The sequence below is a fragment of the Chelmon rostratus genome, chromosome 3, assembly GCF_017976325.1.
Source record: "Chelmon rostratus isolate fCheRos1 chromosome 3, fCheRos1.pri, whole genome shotgun sequence".
Classification (NCBI taxonomy): domain Eukaryota; kingdom Metazoa; phylum Chordata; class Actinopteri; order Chaetodontiformes; family Chaetodontidae; genus Chelmon; species Chelmon rostratus.
In genome coordinates, this window is record NC_055660.1 from 18,556,900 (window position 1) to 18,571,487 (window position 14,588).

Below are 14,588 nucleotides of genomic sequence, written 5' to 3' on the forward strand. Positions count from 1 at the left end.
AATGAGTTACAGAAATGAGCATCTATTTTACTTGCACGGTAGATAGACAGACAAAATTTCTTACGCTGTCTAATTTAATCAATCTCACCACACCTTCTCCCGCTACTGAATATCGGTGTGCTGAAATAAAATAGTACCCTGAGGGTGCCTCTCATATGACGCGCATTGATACAATGTTATGCGCCTCGGCTGACCTCACATCCGTCCCTCCAGACAGACTTTTGTCTGCCGGCATTTTCTTTTTGTTTTCCCTGTTCCGTCTGTAGGTCCTAGATAAATCTTCTGTTTTGTGTATCGGTTGAAGGTGATTTGACGAAGTCCGTTTTTGCCACAGTAGTCTGCTACACAATGCCTGGATTTTCAGACAGAGACCGTGGCAGAGATAGAGGGTAAGTCAGTTTTCAGCTCTAGGTTTCTTGACGTTAGCAAAGATGAACAGCTTATCATCAGCGGCAGTGCTGTCATGGCTGTATGCGCCAAACAAGACAGCTGTCTTGTAGATAACGTCGCCACTAGTTGTTATTCGGTTACATTCGTGTGTTAAAATGTGTATTAACTATTTGGTGCAGTCAAGCGCCCCTCCACTGACGTATCTGTCATTTTCTTTCCCCCTGCCGATTCGAGGTAAAATGGCAGCTAACGACGGCTCTGTGTGTGTGTGTGTGTGTGTGTGTGTGTCGGTGGCGGTTTGCACAGCAGCCTACTCGTTTTGTGACCATGTGACGCAGTGTGTCTTCTTGCGGATGTACAGCGTTATCCGAGACGAAGAATTGTGTCGCAGAGGTCCAATTTATTTTTAACAACCCATTTCCATTAGTAGTGTCACATAGACTGTCTCTTACCGGAAGTAGGACCGTATTGTGCCCGTTTTCTCGTGTATAAACAGGGCACGTCATCCTCAGTAATCTGACAGGTTAATGTTACTTTGCAACATTACTGGTAAGTATCCACAGTTTGTGTGAGTACGGCAATATTCAAGTGCTAGAAATTTAAATTCGACACTGTCGAACAAGTTTTTTGGTTGTGCTACATGTTGTAGCACACGACAGTCAGAGTTGTTGTGGGGCAACGCTGGAGATGCCTAACGGTAGTGTTTGTAAAGCAAGCAGTTAAAGCCCACAGATCTCAATTCCGTGCCCAGGTTTGCCGTCGGGTTATAAACTTTCTCTGTCTGGAAGATTCACAAGTGTTGATTAAACTGTAAATTTAAAGACCCTTCCCCCTTTGCGTAATATATTTATGTGGTGCTAATCAACAGGGAACATGCTGTGCAAGCTGAGATGACCCTGACAATATCTCTATGCATAACCTGTCCCTTCTAATAAGTGTCATTTCTGGTCAAGCTTTATATTACATTTATATTATGTCCCTCTCTTTTACCTAAGGTATGGTGGAGGACCCCCTCGTTTTGGCGGTGGCGGTGGAGGCAATAGGGGCGGACCTCCTCCGGGAAAGTTTGGCAACCCTGGTGAGAGGCTGCGAAAGAAGCACTGGAACCTCGACGAGCTTCCAAAGTTTCAGAAGAACTTCTACCAGGAACATCCTGATGCCAGTCGCAGACCACTTGTAAGACGTACTTCTAGATATTAATATTACATTTTTATATTGGATTGACCTTTTTTTTTTTCTTTAATCTTCACGTTAACCACTAACTAACACCTATAACAAATATTCCAACTCACATTATCAATGGCTTTTCCAGCCATTTCATGTGGGCTTGTGTGTGCTGAATCTGGTCTTTTTTTTTTTTTTTTTTTTTACTTATGTAAATTTCTACTTCCAAACCCAGCAAGAGGTTGAACAGTACCGAAGAAGCAAAGAAGTTACAGTCAAAGGCAGGGATTGCCCCAAACCAATTGTAAAGTTCCATGAAGCTGCATTTCCAAGTGAGTAGAAATTTATACTCCAACTCACAAATAATCTTGAAGAGTCCTTTGCCCCTTTGCTGAAATATGTTACATATTTCTTCATACTGTGTCATTGTCAGAAGCTTTGAGATTTAACAATTTAACTTGCATATGTTTCGTCTTCAGGCTATGTCATGGATGTTATTGGCAAACAGAACTGGACTGAACCAACTCCGATTCAGTCCCAAGGATGGCCAGTTGCTCTGAGTGGCAAAGACATGGTTGGCATCGCTCAAACTGGGTCTGGGAAAACCCTTGCAGTAAGTGTTTTTTCATTGTGATTTTTTTCAGACTCTTTCTGCTCATCGCCCATCTTAGATAGCACTGTTGTCACCCTTGCTTCCCATGGTCGTTAAGACATTGTGCTTTTGCCAAATACAAATTTTGACCCGCTATATGAAGGTCCAAAATGGCCTCCAGACTTCTTTCTACTGGAGTTTTTAGCAAGTGTTATGGTAACAACCTAAGTAAGAAGAGGAACAAGCTAGATACTGAAGATGTGGAGGTGTGGCAATTCTGGCAATATGCTGTACTCGTAAAGTAGGTTTAGCCAATTCATTAATTTTATATTGTTCATTCTCTTATTCTGATCTGTTAAACAATTTAGTGACAGGATTCTGCCAGTAAAGTAATGTTTTTTACCTCTCAGTTGGACCAGGTTAATTACGATGTTGCCCTGAGGGACTGGCTGGAGATTCAACATAATGATGTGAATGTAAAAAAAACCCCATATGAAATAAGATCTTGTAAATAGACACAATGTTGACTATGTCAGCTGAGAGAAGAACATTATACCTTGCTAATGTTGTGGATGTTTACTGCTAGGAGGTTGTTGGACATTGGAACTCTGAAATACTGCTGTGCACTATGAAGTGAATATTTATAGTTCTCTCCTCTTATTTTTAGTACCTTCTGCCTGCAATTGTGCACATTCAACATCAGCCATTCTTGGAGCATGGAGATGGACCTATCGTAAGTACATTTGTAAATGTATTACTCTGGTGTGTGATCCTGTTGTCTCAGAACAGAATAGTATTGACAGAGTCCAGTTCTGTACTATTTTTGAAGAAGAGGAAATGTCTTTAAGATACAATATTATAACTAAAGGCCCAGATGTTGCCCCGTCTTGAAATCATACTGATTGATGTATTACTCTGTACATGTCTGAATATCTACTTTTTGCTGAACTTTGATATGGTGTGCCCAACAAATAAGAAACCAGGGAACCTACTATCTTTTTGTGTTTGGGTATTATACGTTGTGTGTTTCACCTGGCTGCAAGAAGAAAAGCACGACCATAATATTATGGTACATCAGGATTACCCCCTTTGTTTATAATTAATATTATATATTATTATAAATAGTTTATAAAGACAACTTGGCATGCCAGTGCGCCACTAAAGCATGCTATACTGACCCAATTTAAATAGGGAAGTTGTGCTCCTGGTCTGCAGGTGTCATTCTTCTCGATTGTGGTGGTTACATGGACTAAAGATGTCTGAAGATTGTCCTACATGAATGTATAAACACAAAAGTTGTTATGCCAATATATGTATGTTTTACATATTTGATACACTTTTTGATGTGAAGGGTGCAATATGCAAATAAATCTGATTTTAAAAAACATAATCACCTTTCTCTAGTGCTTGGTGCTGGCGCCGACCCGTGAGCTGGCTCAGCAGGTGCAACAAGTGGCTGCTGAGTACGGCAGGGCGTCCCGTCTCAAGAGCACCTGTATCTATGGTGGTGCGCCCAAAGGACCCCAAATCAGGGATCTTGAGAGGGGTATGCTTACTTTGTTACTCTTATTATATAAATATTACTGAATTCATTTGACTCTTGTTTGCTTTTAGGTTTTTATTTAATGTTTTACAGCTTGATTTAATTATATAATATTATGTTTTTCTTGTTATTATTATGTTGTTTTTTTCTAAAGGTGTTGAGATATGCATCGCTACCCCAGGTCGTCTCATTGACTTCCTGGAGTGTGGTAAGACTAATTTGCGTCGTTGTACGTATCTGGTGCTGGACGAAGCTGACCGCATGCTGGACATGGGATTTGAACCTCAGATCCGCAAGATAGTTGAACAAATTCGGGTACGTTTTTTTTGTTTTTTTCATTTGACAGACAACTAACATTATTATTGAGACAATCTCAGACTAAACTTAGATGCCATACCACAAACACGACTACTACACCACTGCTGTGTTTATGAGAAATATTTTGCCCAGCACAAAAATGAAGTAAAGACTTGGCTGGCAAGATACAAAAGTGCTCCGGATAGAGGAATTAAATACATAGCCACGCAAATTGACCAAAAAAACCTGTAAACAATACTCTAGCGTAACCCAGATTAGCCGTTACTGATACCAGATATCCAACTGGTGCATTCTTAAATTTTTACCTGTAAAAAGTGAGTGTTAAATTTCCTTTGAAGCTGCAAAACAGAATGGAACCCTTTTTGTCTTTATCAGCCAGACCGTCAGACCTTGATGTGGAGTGCCACCTGGCCTAAGGAAGTTCGCCAGCTGGCTGAGGACTTCCTGAAGGACTACGTCCAGATCAACATTGGCGCACTGCAGCTCAGTGCCAACCACAACATCCTGCAGATAGTTGATGTTTGCAGTGACATGGAGAAGGAGGACAAGTGAGAAGATGGTTCCTACCTCTTTATTATTATCAGTCAGTCAGCTGATGTGATGGGAAAAACTTCAGTCAGTCCTTGGCCATATAGGCTCCACTTACCCTTGCCTCTCAAAATATGCCTTTGGCCACAACTCAAGAATGCATACACTAATTATGACCAAATTTCACACAAATATATATAGGATAAAATGATGAAGTGTTGGGCTGCACGGTGGCTCGGTGGTTAGCAGCGTCGCCTCACAGCTAGAAGATCCCTTGTTCGCTCCCGCCAGGGGTCTTTCTGTGTGGAGTTTGCATGTTCTCCCTGTGCAGCGTGGGTTTTCACCGGGTTCTCCGGCTTCCTCCCACAGTCCAAAAACATGCTGAGGTTAATTGATAACTCTAAATTGTCCGTAGGTGTGAATGAGCGGTTGTTTGTCTGTATGTCTGTATATGTAGCCCTGTGGTAGGCTGGCGACCTGCCCAGGGTGTCCCCTGCCTTTGCCCGAGAGACGGCTGGGATAGGCTCCAGCCCCCCCGTGACCCTGCAAAAAGTACACTTACTTCAAAGTCTTCATTACATATATTACGAGTCTGGACAGACACAAATGTAAACTGCAACCTGACTGGGTGATGGAGGCGTACAACTGTGAGGCGATTATTCTCGTTTGAACTAAGTTTTGTCTTTCATCTCTTCTCTATCAGATTGATCCGTTTGCTAGAGGAGATAATGAGTGAAAAAGAGAACAAGACCATTATTTTTGTGGAGACAAAAAGGCGCTGTGATGAGCTCACCAGGAGGATGAGAAGAGATGGGTACGGATATCCTTTTCTTTCTCCTCAAAGGAGGGGATAACATAGGCAATACTGAATGATAACTGTTCTTCCTCATTGTTGTTGTTGCCTTGTTTGTAATGTTCAATCTGTCACAGGTGGCCAGCAATGGGAATTCATGGAGACAAGAGCCAGCAGGAGAGAGACTGGGTCCTTAATGGTAAGATTTGATGAATCACATTGCAAGTTACAAAAATAAATAAATGATTTAAGAATCATTGTCTGGCTTCTGTGCAATCTAATTAAACTGTCCCTTTCCCTTCAGAGTTCAGATATGGCAAAGCTCCAATCCTCATCGCTACAGATGTGGCTTCGCGTGGCTTAGGTCAGTATGCCAATGACTAGCACCATTTTCATATCAGTGTTACACTTATTTTAAAGAAAGTGGTTTTGCTTTCTTTAACTTTTCTATGCATTTTCTGAGTTTTTCTCACCTTAAGGTGGAGTCTTTGTGGCAGGGGCTAGGCATGACAGTCCCAGGCCTCGAGAGGGAGAAGGATGACATATTGGAAGTGCTCAACTGGCTTGCCACCCAGTGGGCCTAGAGAGGTGAAAGCTGTTGTGTGCCAGTGATCTTCAAAAGGCTGTGTGGCTAAGCCTTTGTCTCTGATATGTTGTTGAAATACACACACATCTGTTCTCTGTCCATGGATTTCACCTGACAAACGCCATCCAGCTGTTTCCAACTCAAACGTAAAAAAAAAAGTTATGCTTGATGTTGTGACTTTTGCCTTGCATGCTGTTGTGTTAGAGAGCGCTGTATTGCAAGTCACTTGTTTGAGATTTGGAACAATTGTTACCTTTCGGAGCTTGTATCACATAGCATGGGTGCTTGTGAGCCTGTCTAAGCTTTCAGTTGTTTTCTTTTCCCGTCAAAGTGCTGGATTTCTTGAAATGGAGAGAGCAGTTTGAAATCTTTTATCTGTCTCTGAAAATTGATGAGACCTGGCACATGTGTTTAGGGGGTAGTGGGAACATCTAGTGAGAGGAGAAAGAGAGTGATACAGCTCAAACCAAAGTTCCTCCCTCGCCTGCGTTTTATAGTCATGTCGAGACCTGCCAACGAGAGACATTTTCTCAAGTGAACACTGGCTTCTTGGAAGATCTTGCCTTGATGAGACTGATGAAGGGGGTGGGCGGCATTGTTCTGTGCTCGGTGAGGGGTCCCACAGGGCTCAATGCTTGGGCCTTTTTCATTTTTGCCCCAGTTCAAATTAGTACTTGGTCTATTTTGTCTTGGCAAGACATGCAGTGCGGCCTTAAGTATCAAGCTTCTTTTGAGACTGTACTGGGAAAAACGGACCTGCAAAAATGTACCACTGAATGGTCCTATATTGGCACATGAGGAGGCCCCAGTGCATATTGTGGCCCAACTGCGTAGAAGCTCCTGGATGTCACTTGACAATTTGTGGGGGATTTCGCTGCATTGGGAAAGGACTAGTGAATGCATACTCCTTTATGGTAAGACTTAAATCCATTTTTTTTTCTCCCTTGGTTAAGTAAAGGGAGAGTGAATGTCTTTTGGATATTTTTGATTATGGTAAGCATTTGGAGTGTGCATCGTTTCTCTCTTCCCACAGTAGTATTCCCTTGGAGTAGATGTATACACAATCTTATGATGTTTTAACAAGTTCCCCCCACAGCCTAATGACCAATTTCTTTCCCCAGCGTACGCAGCTGCTAACTTTTCCCTTTGATCTGGCTGTTGTGGTGTGCAAAATCCTGTGTGGCCTCCATGTTTTGTTTTGCCACACTGCAACACTTTCACAGATGTGGAGGATGTGAAATTTGTCATCAATTATGACTACCCTAACTCCTCCGAGGATTATATCCACCGCATTGGACGCACAGCCCGAAGTCAAAAAACGGGCACAGCCTACACCTTCTTCACCCCCAACAACATGAAACAAGCCAGTGACCTGATCTCTGTGCTTCGCGAGGCCAACCAGGCCATTAACCCCAAGCTGATCCAGATGGCAGAGGACAGAGGAGGTAAAAATCTGATACTTGTTTACATTCATAAGCATATAGTGTTCAAGGAAGATGTAGTATACCTTTTAGTAGATACAAAAAAATCATTCTTAAGATCGATTTTATGAGTCAAGTCCCCTGCTGATTTTATTTGTCTATTTATTCCCCTGATTTATATGGTATGTGTCATATTTGGAACTTGTATCCTAGATGGTTTAAAAAGAGGTGAAAGTAAAAATATGTTCTATTACAATCATTATTAGAATGAAACCACAACTCCAAGTCCTTAGTTTTAATTTTCAATTATGCCCAGTTCATGGGGAAAAATGCTATATAAAAGTATACTATACCAAATAATAATTAAATAAATTACAATGACAATGTTTATTAGGAGATTAATTGTGAAAAGCAGGGGCGAGCATCCCTCATGCTCACGTTGGTCACTATGACTTCAGCACAAATACATTTTGAAATAACATTTGAGTAAAGCCTTTATGAACATTTACATGACAGACCTACCATCCAAAAGACAAAAGGCCATCACTTTAACATATGGCTGAAGCCCACAGTTTTGTATATTTCATGTCTGAAAAGGGCTTTATGTATTTCTCACAGTGTCTGTCTTACTTTGCTCCCATGTTGTTGTAGGCTCAGTGTATTAATAGTCTACTCTCTCTCCTTTTGTCCCTCTCCTGTCTCCATTTCATCCAGGTCGTGGAAGGGGGGGAAGAGGTGGCTACAAGGATGACCGTCGGGATAGGTATTCCGGGGGTGGGAGGAGCAATTTTGGTGGTAGTAGCTACAGGGACAGGGACAGTGATAGAGGGTTTGGCAATGGGCCAAAGAGTGCCTTTGGAGGCAATAAGGCCCAAAATGGTGGCAGCTATGGAGGTAATGGTGGTAACTCTAGTGGTAGCTATGGCAACAACAATTACAGCAACAGCAATGGACAGGGTAATTTTGGTGGTCCAGCAAACCAGGTGGGTGCCTTTGGTAACCAAAGCTTCCAGGGCCCCCCTCAATTCGGGGCCATGCAGAGGGCCACTCAGAATGGCATGAACCACCCGCCATTCCCATTCAACTCTCAGCCACCACCACCACAGGCCCAACAGCCACCACCACCACCACCAATGGTGCCCTACCCCATGCCACCACCCTTTGCACAATAGATATGATATACACATATATATATGGAATCAACATGATTTTTGTTTAGTCTTGAAATCTTACAGTATGATTATTATTATTATTATTATCATCCTTTGTACTGTTTAACTTTGTTTTGCTTACAGAAGGGTTGGAATTATTCAGTAAACCCAGAGCATTAAATGGCGTTCTAGATATGTCTTTTACAGTGCAACTTTGATCGCTGCACTTTTCCTTGACTGTTTCTTTTTTGTTTTTTTTTTGTTACATTCCTCAGTAATTTATTTTTACTAGGTAATGCAGTGTTTTCAGTTTGTGGTATGTTTAAAGTGATGTTATGAAGATCATATAAAAAGGGTACGTGCGACCCTTTTAAATAAAAATAAGAAAATGGGACTTCGGTGTTGTGTTGTCTGTGTGGGAAATATGTATTGGAATAATTATCAGAACAGAGATTGGTTTGATGTGGATCGTGGTACCTCTAAACCATACACCTGTGAACCTTACAGTATTGGGAATGTCTGCTTTATAAGCCATAGGCCTGAACACATTTCTGATGTATCTTTAAGTTTAAATGAGTATGTTTGAGGGTAGATGGAAAGAATGTAAGAAGCCACACTTTGCCTTGGCTTACCAATATTGAGCTTGCTTGTAAGAAACTGCTGCTGAGAAATGAAAGCATGCACATATTAGGCTTCTGAATCCATTGTATCAAAAAAGAAGACGACTAAAGTAAGTATTTTCAGCTCAGAGCTTTTTGACTCACCGGAACTTCCTTTTGTATTAATACTTAGAATAATTTCAGACATTTGAATATTACCTGAATAAATTAAGTAAATAGGCCTGTTTATGTCAACATTTTACCGAATTTTGAATTTATGTATTTATTTATTTATTATTGTTTGTAAAAATTTCGAAGGTTGGTTATTCAGAAGACTTAATGCACCACGTGACATAAAAAAAACCCGTAAGGAACCCGGATGTACAGATACCATTTCCGGGTCATATGTAATTTCTGTGAATATTGAGCATTTGTCCAGTCGTTATCACTGAACATTAATTTTGTGACAACAGTAGCGAACATCTATAAGGCGAGTGCAGTATTTTTAAAATGCACTGACAGGCGCTAGCATTTCCGGTTGCTTTGTACATGCCGTTAGCTAGCTTAAGTATGCCATTAGGAAGGACAACGTTTAAGTAGTCACCTCACATCTGAACTTTTTTCGTTTTTTTTCTTTTATTTTCTTTAAGAAGGTTTTCTTACTAGATTAAGGTCTAGCTAATGCTGTAATTTATACAGTATCTTTAAAGTTAGCATTTCAGGTTTATTTGCACTGCGAACGCTCCGTATGAGGGGGTCAGACTCGTTTCTCACGAGGTTTCATCACTTCAATAGACAATCTGGATTTTCCGACATTTGGAACAGTCTGTTACTTCTCTCAAGATTCTCATCATGTTAACGCACTGTGTCAGAAATGTGCTATCAAAGCAGCTATACGCATCAAAAACCTCACATTGCTGCTTAGCACTGACTGTGCAGCACACCAGGACACACTGCAGTACATCATCGAGTGAGGGTTTGGATCAGCTAAAGGCTCTGGTGCAGCTTTGTGTGGACAGATACTACATTTCACCTGGTCAGGCGGACGCGGAGCTGTTTCAGCGTGGCGTGAGCTGCAGCTATGGTCCTCTGGGCATGGAGCTGAGAAGAAACCTGCTGGAGCAGTGGTGGCACTCTGTGACCAAGTCCACAGCACAGGTGTTTGGGATAAACACTTTGAGTAGCAGCAAGGACACAGCAACAGATGGACGGGGGCAACCGAGGGTTGTCGAGCCTGGAAAATTAAAACAAATACTGGAACAGCAAGACCTGAGCAAGGGGCAGCTCATCCAGATGGTTCAAACACTCCTTCAGAGGTGCCCGTCTGTGAGGACAAACTTTCTTCAAGGTAGAGTATTGCATGACAAATCACAGATTGAGTCACAGTTTGGTTGGTATGGTTTGAAAGTAGCAGTTGCACTTATATAAACTGTAATGATTATGACAGTGTAGTTTGGTCTGCACAGCGAGGTGATGGCAAATCGACAATCCTCAGCCCCCGAGTCCTTTTCAGCTTTGCAGAATGCTGGAGTAATAACTGGTGGTTTAAGGGGCTTCCTTGGCCTCGGTTGGCCTGTCAATTTGTCTAAACAAATGCTGTGTTTAGGTTTGGTATCACAGTGGTCAAGGTTAGGATTAAACAGTCTGAAAAGGAGCTGGCATTCGTGCCTGTCCTCAGAGGAATTTCCACATGAAAGCCTTAATTCTGAACAAGAAAGTCCATCCAGTGGTTTAAAAAGTGAATATAAAATGAGATGATATCACTATACAAACACTAATAAGAACAAAATATTGCATCTTTCAAATTTCATGGGCGCACAAGCAATGTTTGCCACCCTAACCATGTTCTTTCTTTCTTTTCTTAGAATAAATTGAATACATAAACTACAGCAGTCTGGTTTGTTCTCAGGTGCCTTTGAGCAGTTTGATCCGTCGTTTGAGCTGGTGAACAGGGAGCTGCCCTTCGGCCTAGCTGAGACCGGTCTGTGTTTCCAGCCCATGGATGGCTCTGGCTGGTGAGGCTTCGACTGTTTGTCTGTCTGTCTGTGTAGACACATTCTTTTGCAAAAGTTCATTCTTGTCTCACAAAGATATTTTGTAATGTATTTGATAACAGAGTAGTACTACCTTAATACAGTCACCAGCTAAAACATATGTGGAGTGCTCTTGTAATCATAATGAAACTGTTCTTTCTCTGCCAGCCCAGCTGAAGTCACCCAGACGTCTCTGGTGTGGTTCTGCTCTCCTCGTACCTCTTCCCAGTGGCTGGATCACTGGACGCGACAGAGACTCAAATGGTGGAGGAAAGTGAGTATTTGTTGTAGTATCACCAGCAAAATACGTGGCTGGGGTAACACCTAAAGCGTTTCCTTGTACACCTCCTTCATTACTTTTTTGGGTGAACTGGCATAGTTGAAGAGGTGTGGTTGAAAAACAGAAACACTGACATAAAATCGTGTTTTGCTGGACAATTCCGAGACTATTAACTGCCTCTTCTCAAGCAGCATTTATGGAAAATTGTCGAGAATTTGACTTATTCAGTTTCCACACTGCTAGAGACTGCAGGTTTCTTCAGTAGAAAGGCGTACCATATATTATATGCCAGTATTGTCGAGTGCTATTCGCAACACAGAAAAGGTCGTAGTCCTGCCTTTATAACCATTGCACCCCAAATTTAGTCCCACTCCCTTCATTGATGCATATTTTTAAGTAAATTTGAAATATCCCCTAAGAAAACTGCTGATGTTTTGAAATGTAAGACTTGAGTTTTAAAAGTCAACGTTAAGACAGTAGGATATTTGAGATGCTGTTGGATACAATGGCAAAGTCAAGGAGTGTAGCTTTAAATTATTAGTATGTCACAGTAACTTAACTTCCATGAAATCAAGTTATCCCATGCATGTCTTTCCAGTTTGCACTGGCTCCATCAGACTTCAGCAGTAGTGATGTACCCGAGGAGGAACTTGAGGGGGTGGCGTCCCGTGGTGTGAGGATCATGTACAGCTTCCCGTGGGGACAGGAGCCTGTAGAGATGCTGTGGAACAGAGGAAACACTGAGCTGCTGCAGAGACACAAAAGAGCCCGATCCAAACTACAGGTCAGTTTTAATGGTCCAGTTTGTAATGTTATATTCACAGTTATGTTTTAATTAGTGCAGAATCACCTGAAAATAAGAATAATAATTGCGTTTTTATTACCTTAGAATGAGCCCTTTGTATCCCCAAAAGCTACCGACCCATTTCCTACTATGTATCACCTACAAGCTGTTCGAGAGACTAGCCGTTAGCCGACTGTCCCCTTGTTACAAGTCAACAGTTCTGTCATAAAAAGGTTTCTAGCTTATATGAAGAACAGTACCAGATGCTGAAATACAGTAGGTCTAACCAAATTACCAGATAAGTAACAGATTGAAAATATAACAACTTTATCTTATTAAATAGTACTGTATGTCTTTAGACTCTCTCAGACATTTTTATTCAACTATTCAGCAGTTTGGAGCGTTAAGTAAGTACTGTGTTAAATGTCTTCATTATAGTAAAACAGTCAAGTCTTGTGATAAGAATCACAATGAGCTGTTCACCACTGTTTCCTTTGTTCAGTGTAATCACATGCAGTGTTAATTGTCTTTCAGCGTCGAGATGGTCCTAAATTAGTTCCTCATGTTGTCTCTGTAACCGGGAACATGGACCGGGGTATGATGGCCTTTATTTCCAACTCCCTCCAGCGTATCAAGAAAGAAAACAGCAAGCAGAAGTTGCAGCGGAGAAAGGTTAAGACTCACAAACTGTTAGCTGGAGGTTTTTTTTTCCCCTCACCTTCTCACTTGACTTTTGCCATCTTATATGGTGTGATTCTCTGTTTATCTACCATTGAGTCTTAGTTCTCTGTTGATTTCAGGTTCTAAAGTTGCATCCAGTGTTAGCTCCAGTCAAAGTGGCATTAGATATTGGCAAGGAAGCCACCGTGGAGCTGAGACAGGTAAAAAAACAAAACAAAACATGTATTAACAGTAGACGTCAATGATTGATTTTTTTTTTATCTTGATTAAATCTGTGTAAATTCACAAGAGCTTAGAGAAAGGGATACTGTATTTGAAGTGACTGTGATGGAATCAGCACTAAAGTATATGAATTAAACTATGTTCATTGTGTAGACATTAGTCAAAGAAGATTCATGAGTATTTAATTATTTTGTAGGTGTGTGAAGGGCTGCTGCAGGAGTTAATGGAGGCTAAGATCTCTGCATGGCCAGGGTATCTCAAAACTCTGCCAATATCACAGGAGCAGCTGAACACAAAGTAAAGTGCAAATCAGTGTTGTGATGGAGGCAAAAACAGTTATTTAGGCAGTGTTTCTCTTGTCGTGGACTGATGTGTGTATGCATGTCTCTGTGTCAATGTATTTCAGGTACGATGAGATGGGAGTGCTTTTTTCTGTAGTGATCAGTGAGAACACGCTGGAGAGCGGCCTCCTTCAAGTCCGCAGCAGAGACACCACCATCAAAGAGATCGTGCACATCTCTGAGATCAAGAACTTTCTCTCCAGATACATTTCTGCTGCAGATAATGTCTAATTGGATTTTTTGTCTTATTTGGTATAAAGGATATATTATGCTGCCTCAGTTTTGCGTCCCTTCTAAGAACAACACTGTTGCCCATCGACAAATCAGGGACTTCCTTGTGACTGGTCAGAATTTGGGAAGAAGGTGTGCACAAGGTTTATGTGCACACACCCATGGTGCAAATACCCCCCAGATTTTTATTGGGTATAATGTATGGACTCATCCTACAGCCTCCTCTCAGTACTTTCAAGACAAGGAGGTGGATGACTCATACTCATGTCACTTGATTGCGTGTGATCAGGTCTGTGCCATCGTCTGAATTCAACAGTGTGGCCTTAACATTGCAGGAGGATTTGGATGAATGTTTAGTGTCTTTGTTTCTGTCTCACTTTCTAATAAAAATATACAAAATGTCTCTGTAATATTTGATTATTTATTTATTTCCTTACAGTACATAGTCTCACCTCAAGGTTCATTTTGTAGCAGAGCTTTCGATCATGATCACATGAACTTCATGTGTTATGTTTCTTTATTAAAACAGGGACAATACACACAAAACATCAACCACATACAAAATGAAATATGTAATGTACCACGTATACAAAATTGTTTTTTTCTACCCATAGTCCGTGGGCAGGTAGGTACAATAATTAAAATAGTAGGTGAATATTAGCGTATTTCACTTATGTATCTTAATTATGTACATCAGACACTTTGTATTGGAAGGAAATCAGGTAAATATGCATTTGTAGGCACACCATAATGAGACAAATTGTTTTAAAAGTATGTGCTGCTTTCTCCCCTCATTTTCTCCTTTACAATTCTGCATTCTGAGTCCTATGTCATAATAAATTTAATCTTAATGAGGGCTCTCAGTGCTCTGTAATATATTGCTTTATTGGGGTTTGTTCAGTTGTAGTGATTGCAAGAACAGCCTGTACAG

At 41.1% G+C, this 14,588-nt stretch overlaps 4 protein-coding genes across 4 annotated transcripts in view; 3 read left to right on the top strand and 1 right to left on the bottom strand.

Moving 5' to 3' along the window:
- Nucleotides 1-14,588, top strand: part of LOC121604362 (histone H3-like) — a 610,603-nt gene that overhangs the window by 255,645 nt on the left and 340,370 nt on the right. The gene's annotated exons all lie outside the window — the stretch shown is intronic.
- zgc:163040 (uncharacterized protein LOC100038789 homolog) overlaps nt 1-14,588 on the bottom strand; it is a 408,070-nt gene that overhangs the window by 23,264 nt on the left and 370,218 nt on the right. The window lies entirely within an intron of this gene.
- LOC121604342 (probable ATP-dependent RNA helicase DDX5) lies at nt 235-8,880 on the top strand. The gene is made up of 13 exons (XM_041933836.1): nt 235-389; nt 1,386-1,566; nt 1,790-1,886; nt 2,034-2,167; nt 2,814-2,879; nt 3,551-3,692; nt 3,844-4,004; nt 4,383-4,555; nt 5,239-5,349; nt 5,466-5,527; nt 5,633-5,692; nt 7,138-7,359; nt 8,050-8,880. Exons 1-13 carry the CDS (start codon nt 349-351, stop codon nt 8,505-8,507), a joined length of 1,908 nt encoding a protein of 635 aa, XP_041789770.1. The 5' UTR covers nt 235-348; the 3' UTR covers nt 8,508-8,880.
- Nucleotides 9,497-14,067, top strand: polg2 (polymerase (DNA directed), gamma 2, accessory subunit). The gene is made up of 8 exons (XM_041933842.1): nt 9,497-10,433; nt 10,995-11,100; nt 11,287-11,392; nt 11,997-12,182; nt 12,717-12,854; nt 12,983-13,063; nt 13,282-13,382; nt 13,492-14,067. The coding sequence occupies exons 1-8, from the start codon at nt 9,938-9,940 to the stop codon at nt 13,655-13,657; spliced, it is 1,380 nt and encodes a 459-aa protein (XP_041789776.1). The 5' UTR covers nt 9,497-9,937; the 3' UTR covers nt 13,658-14,067.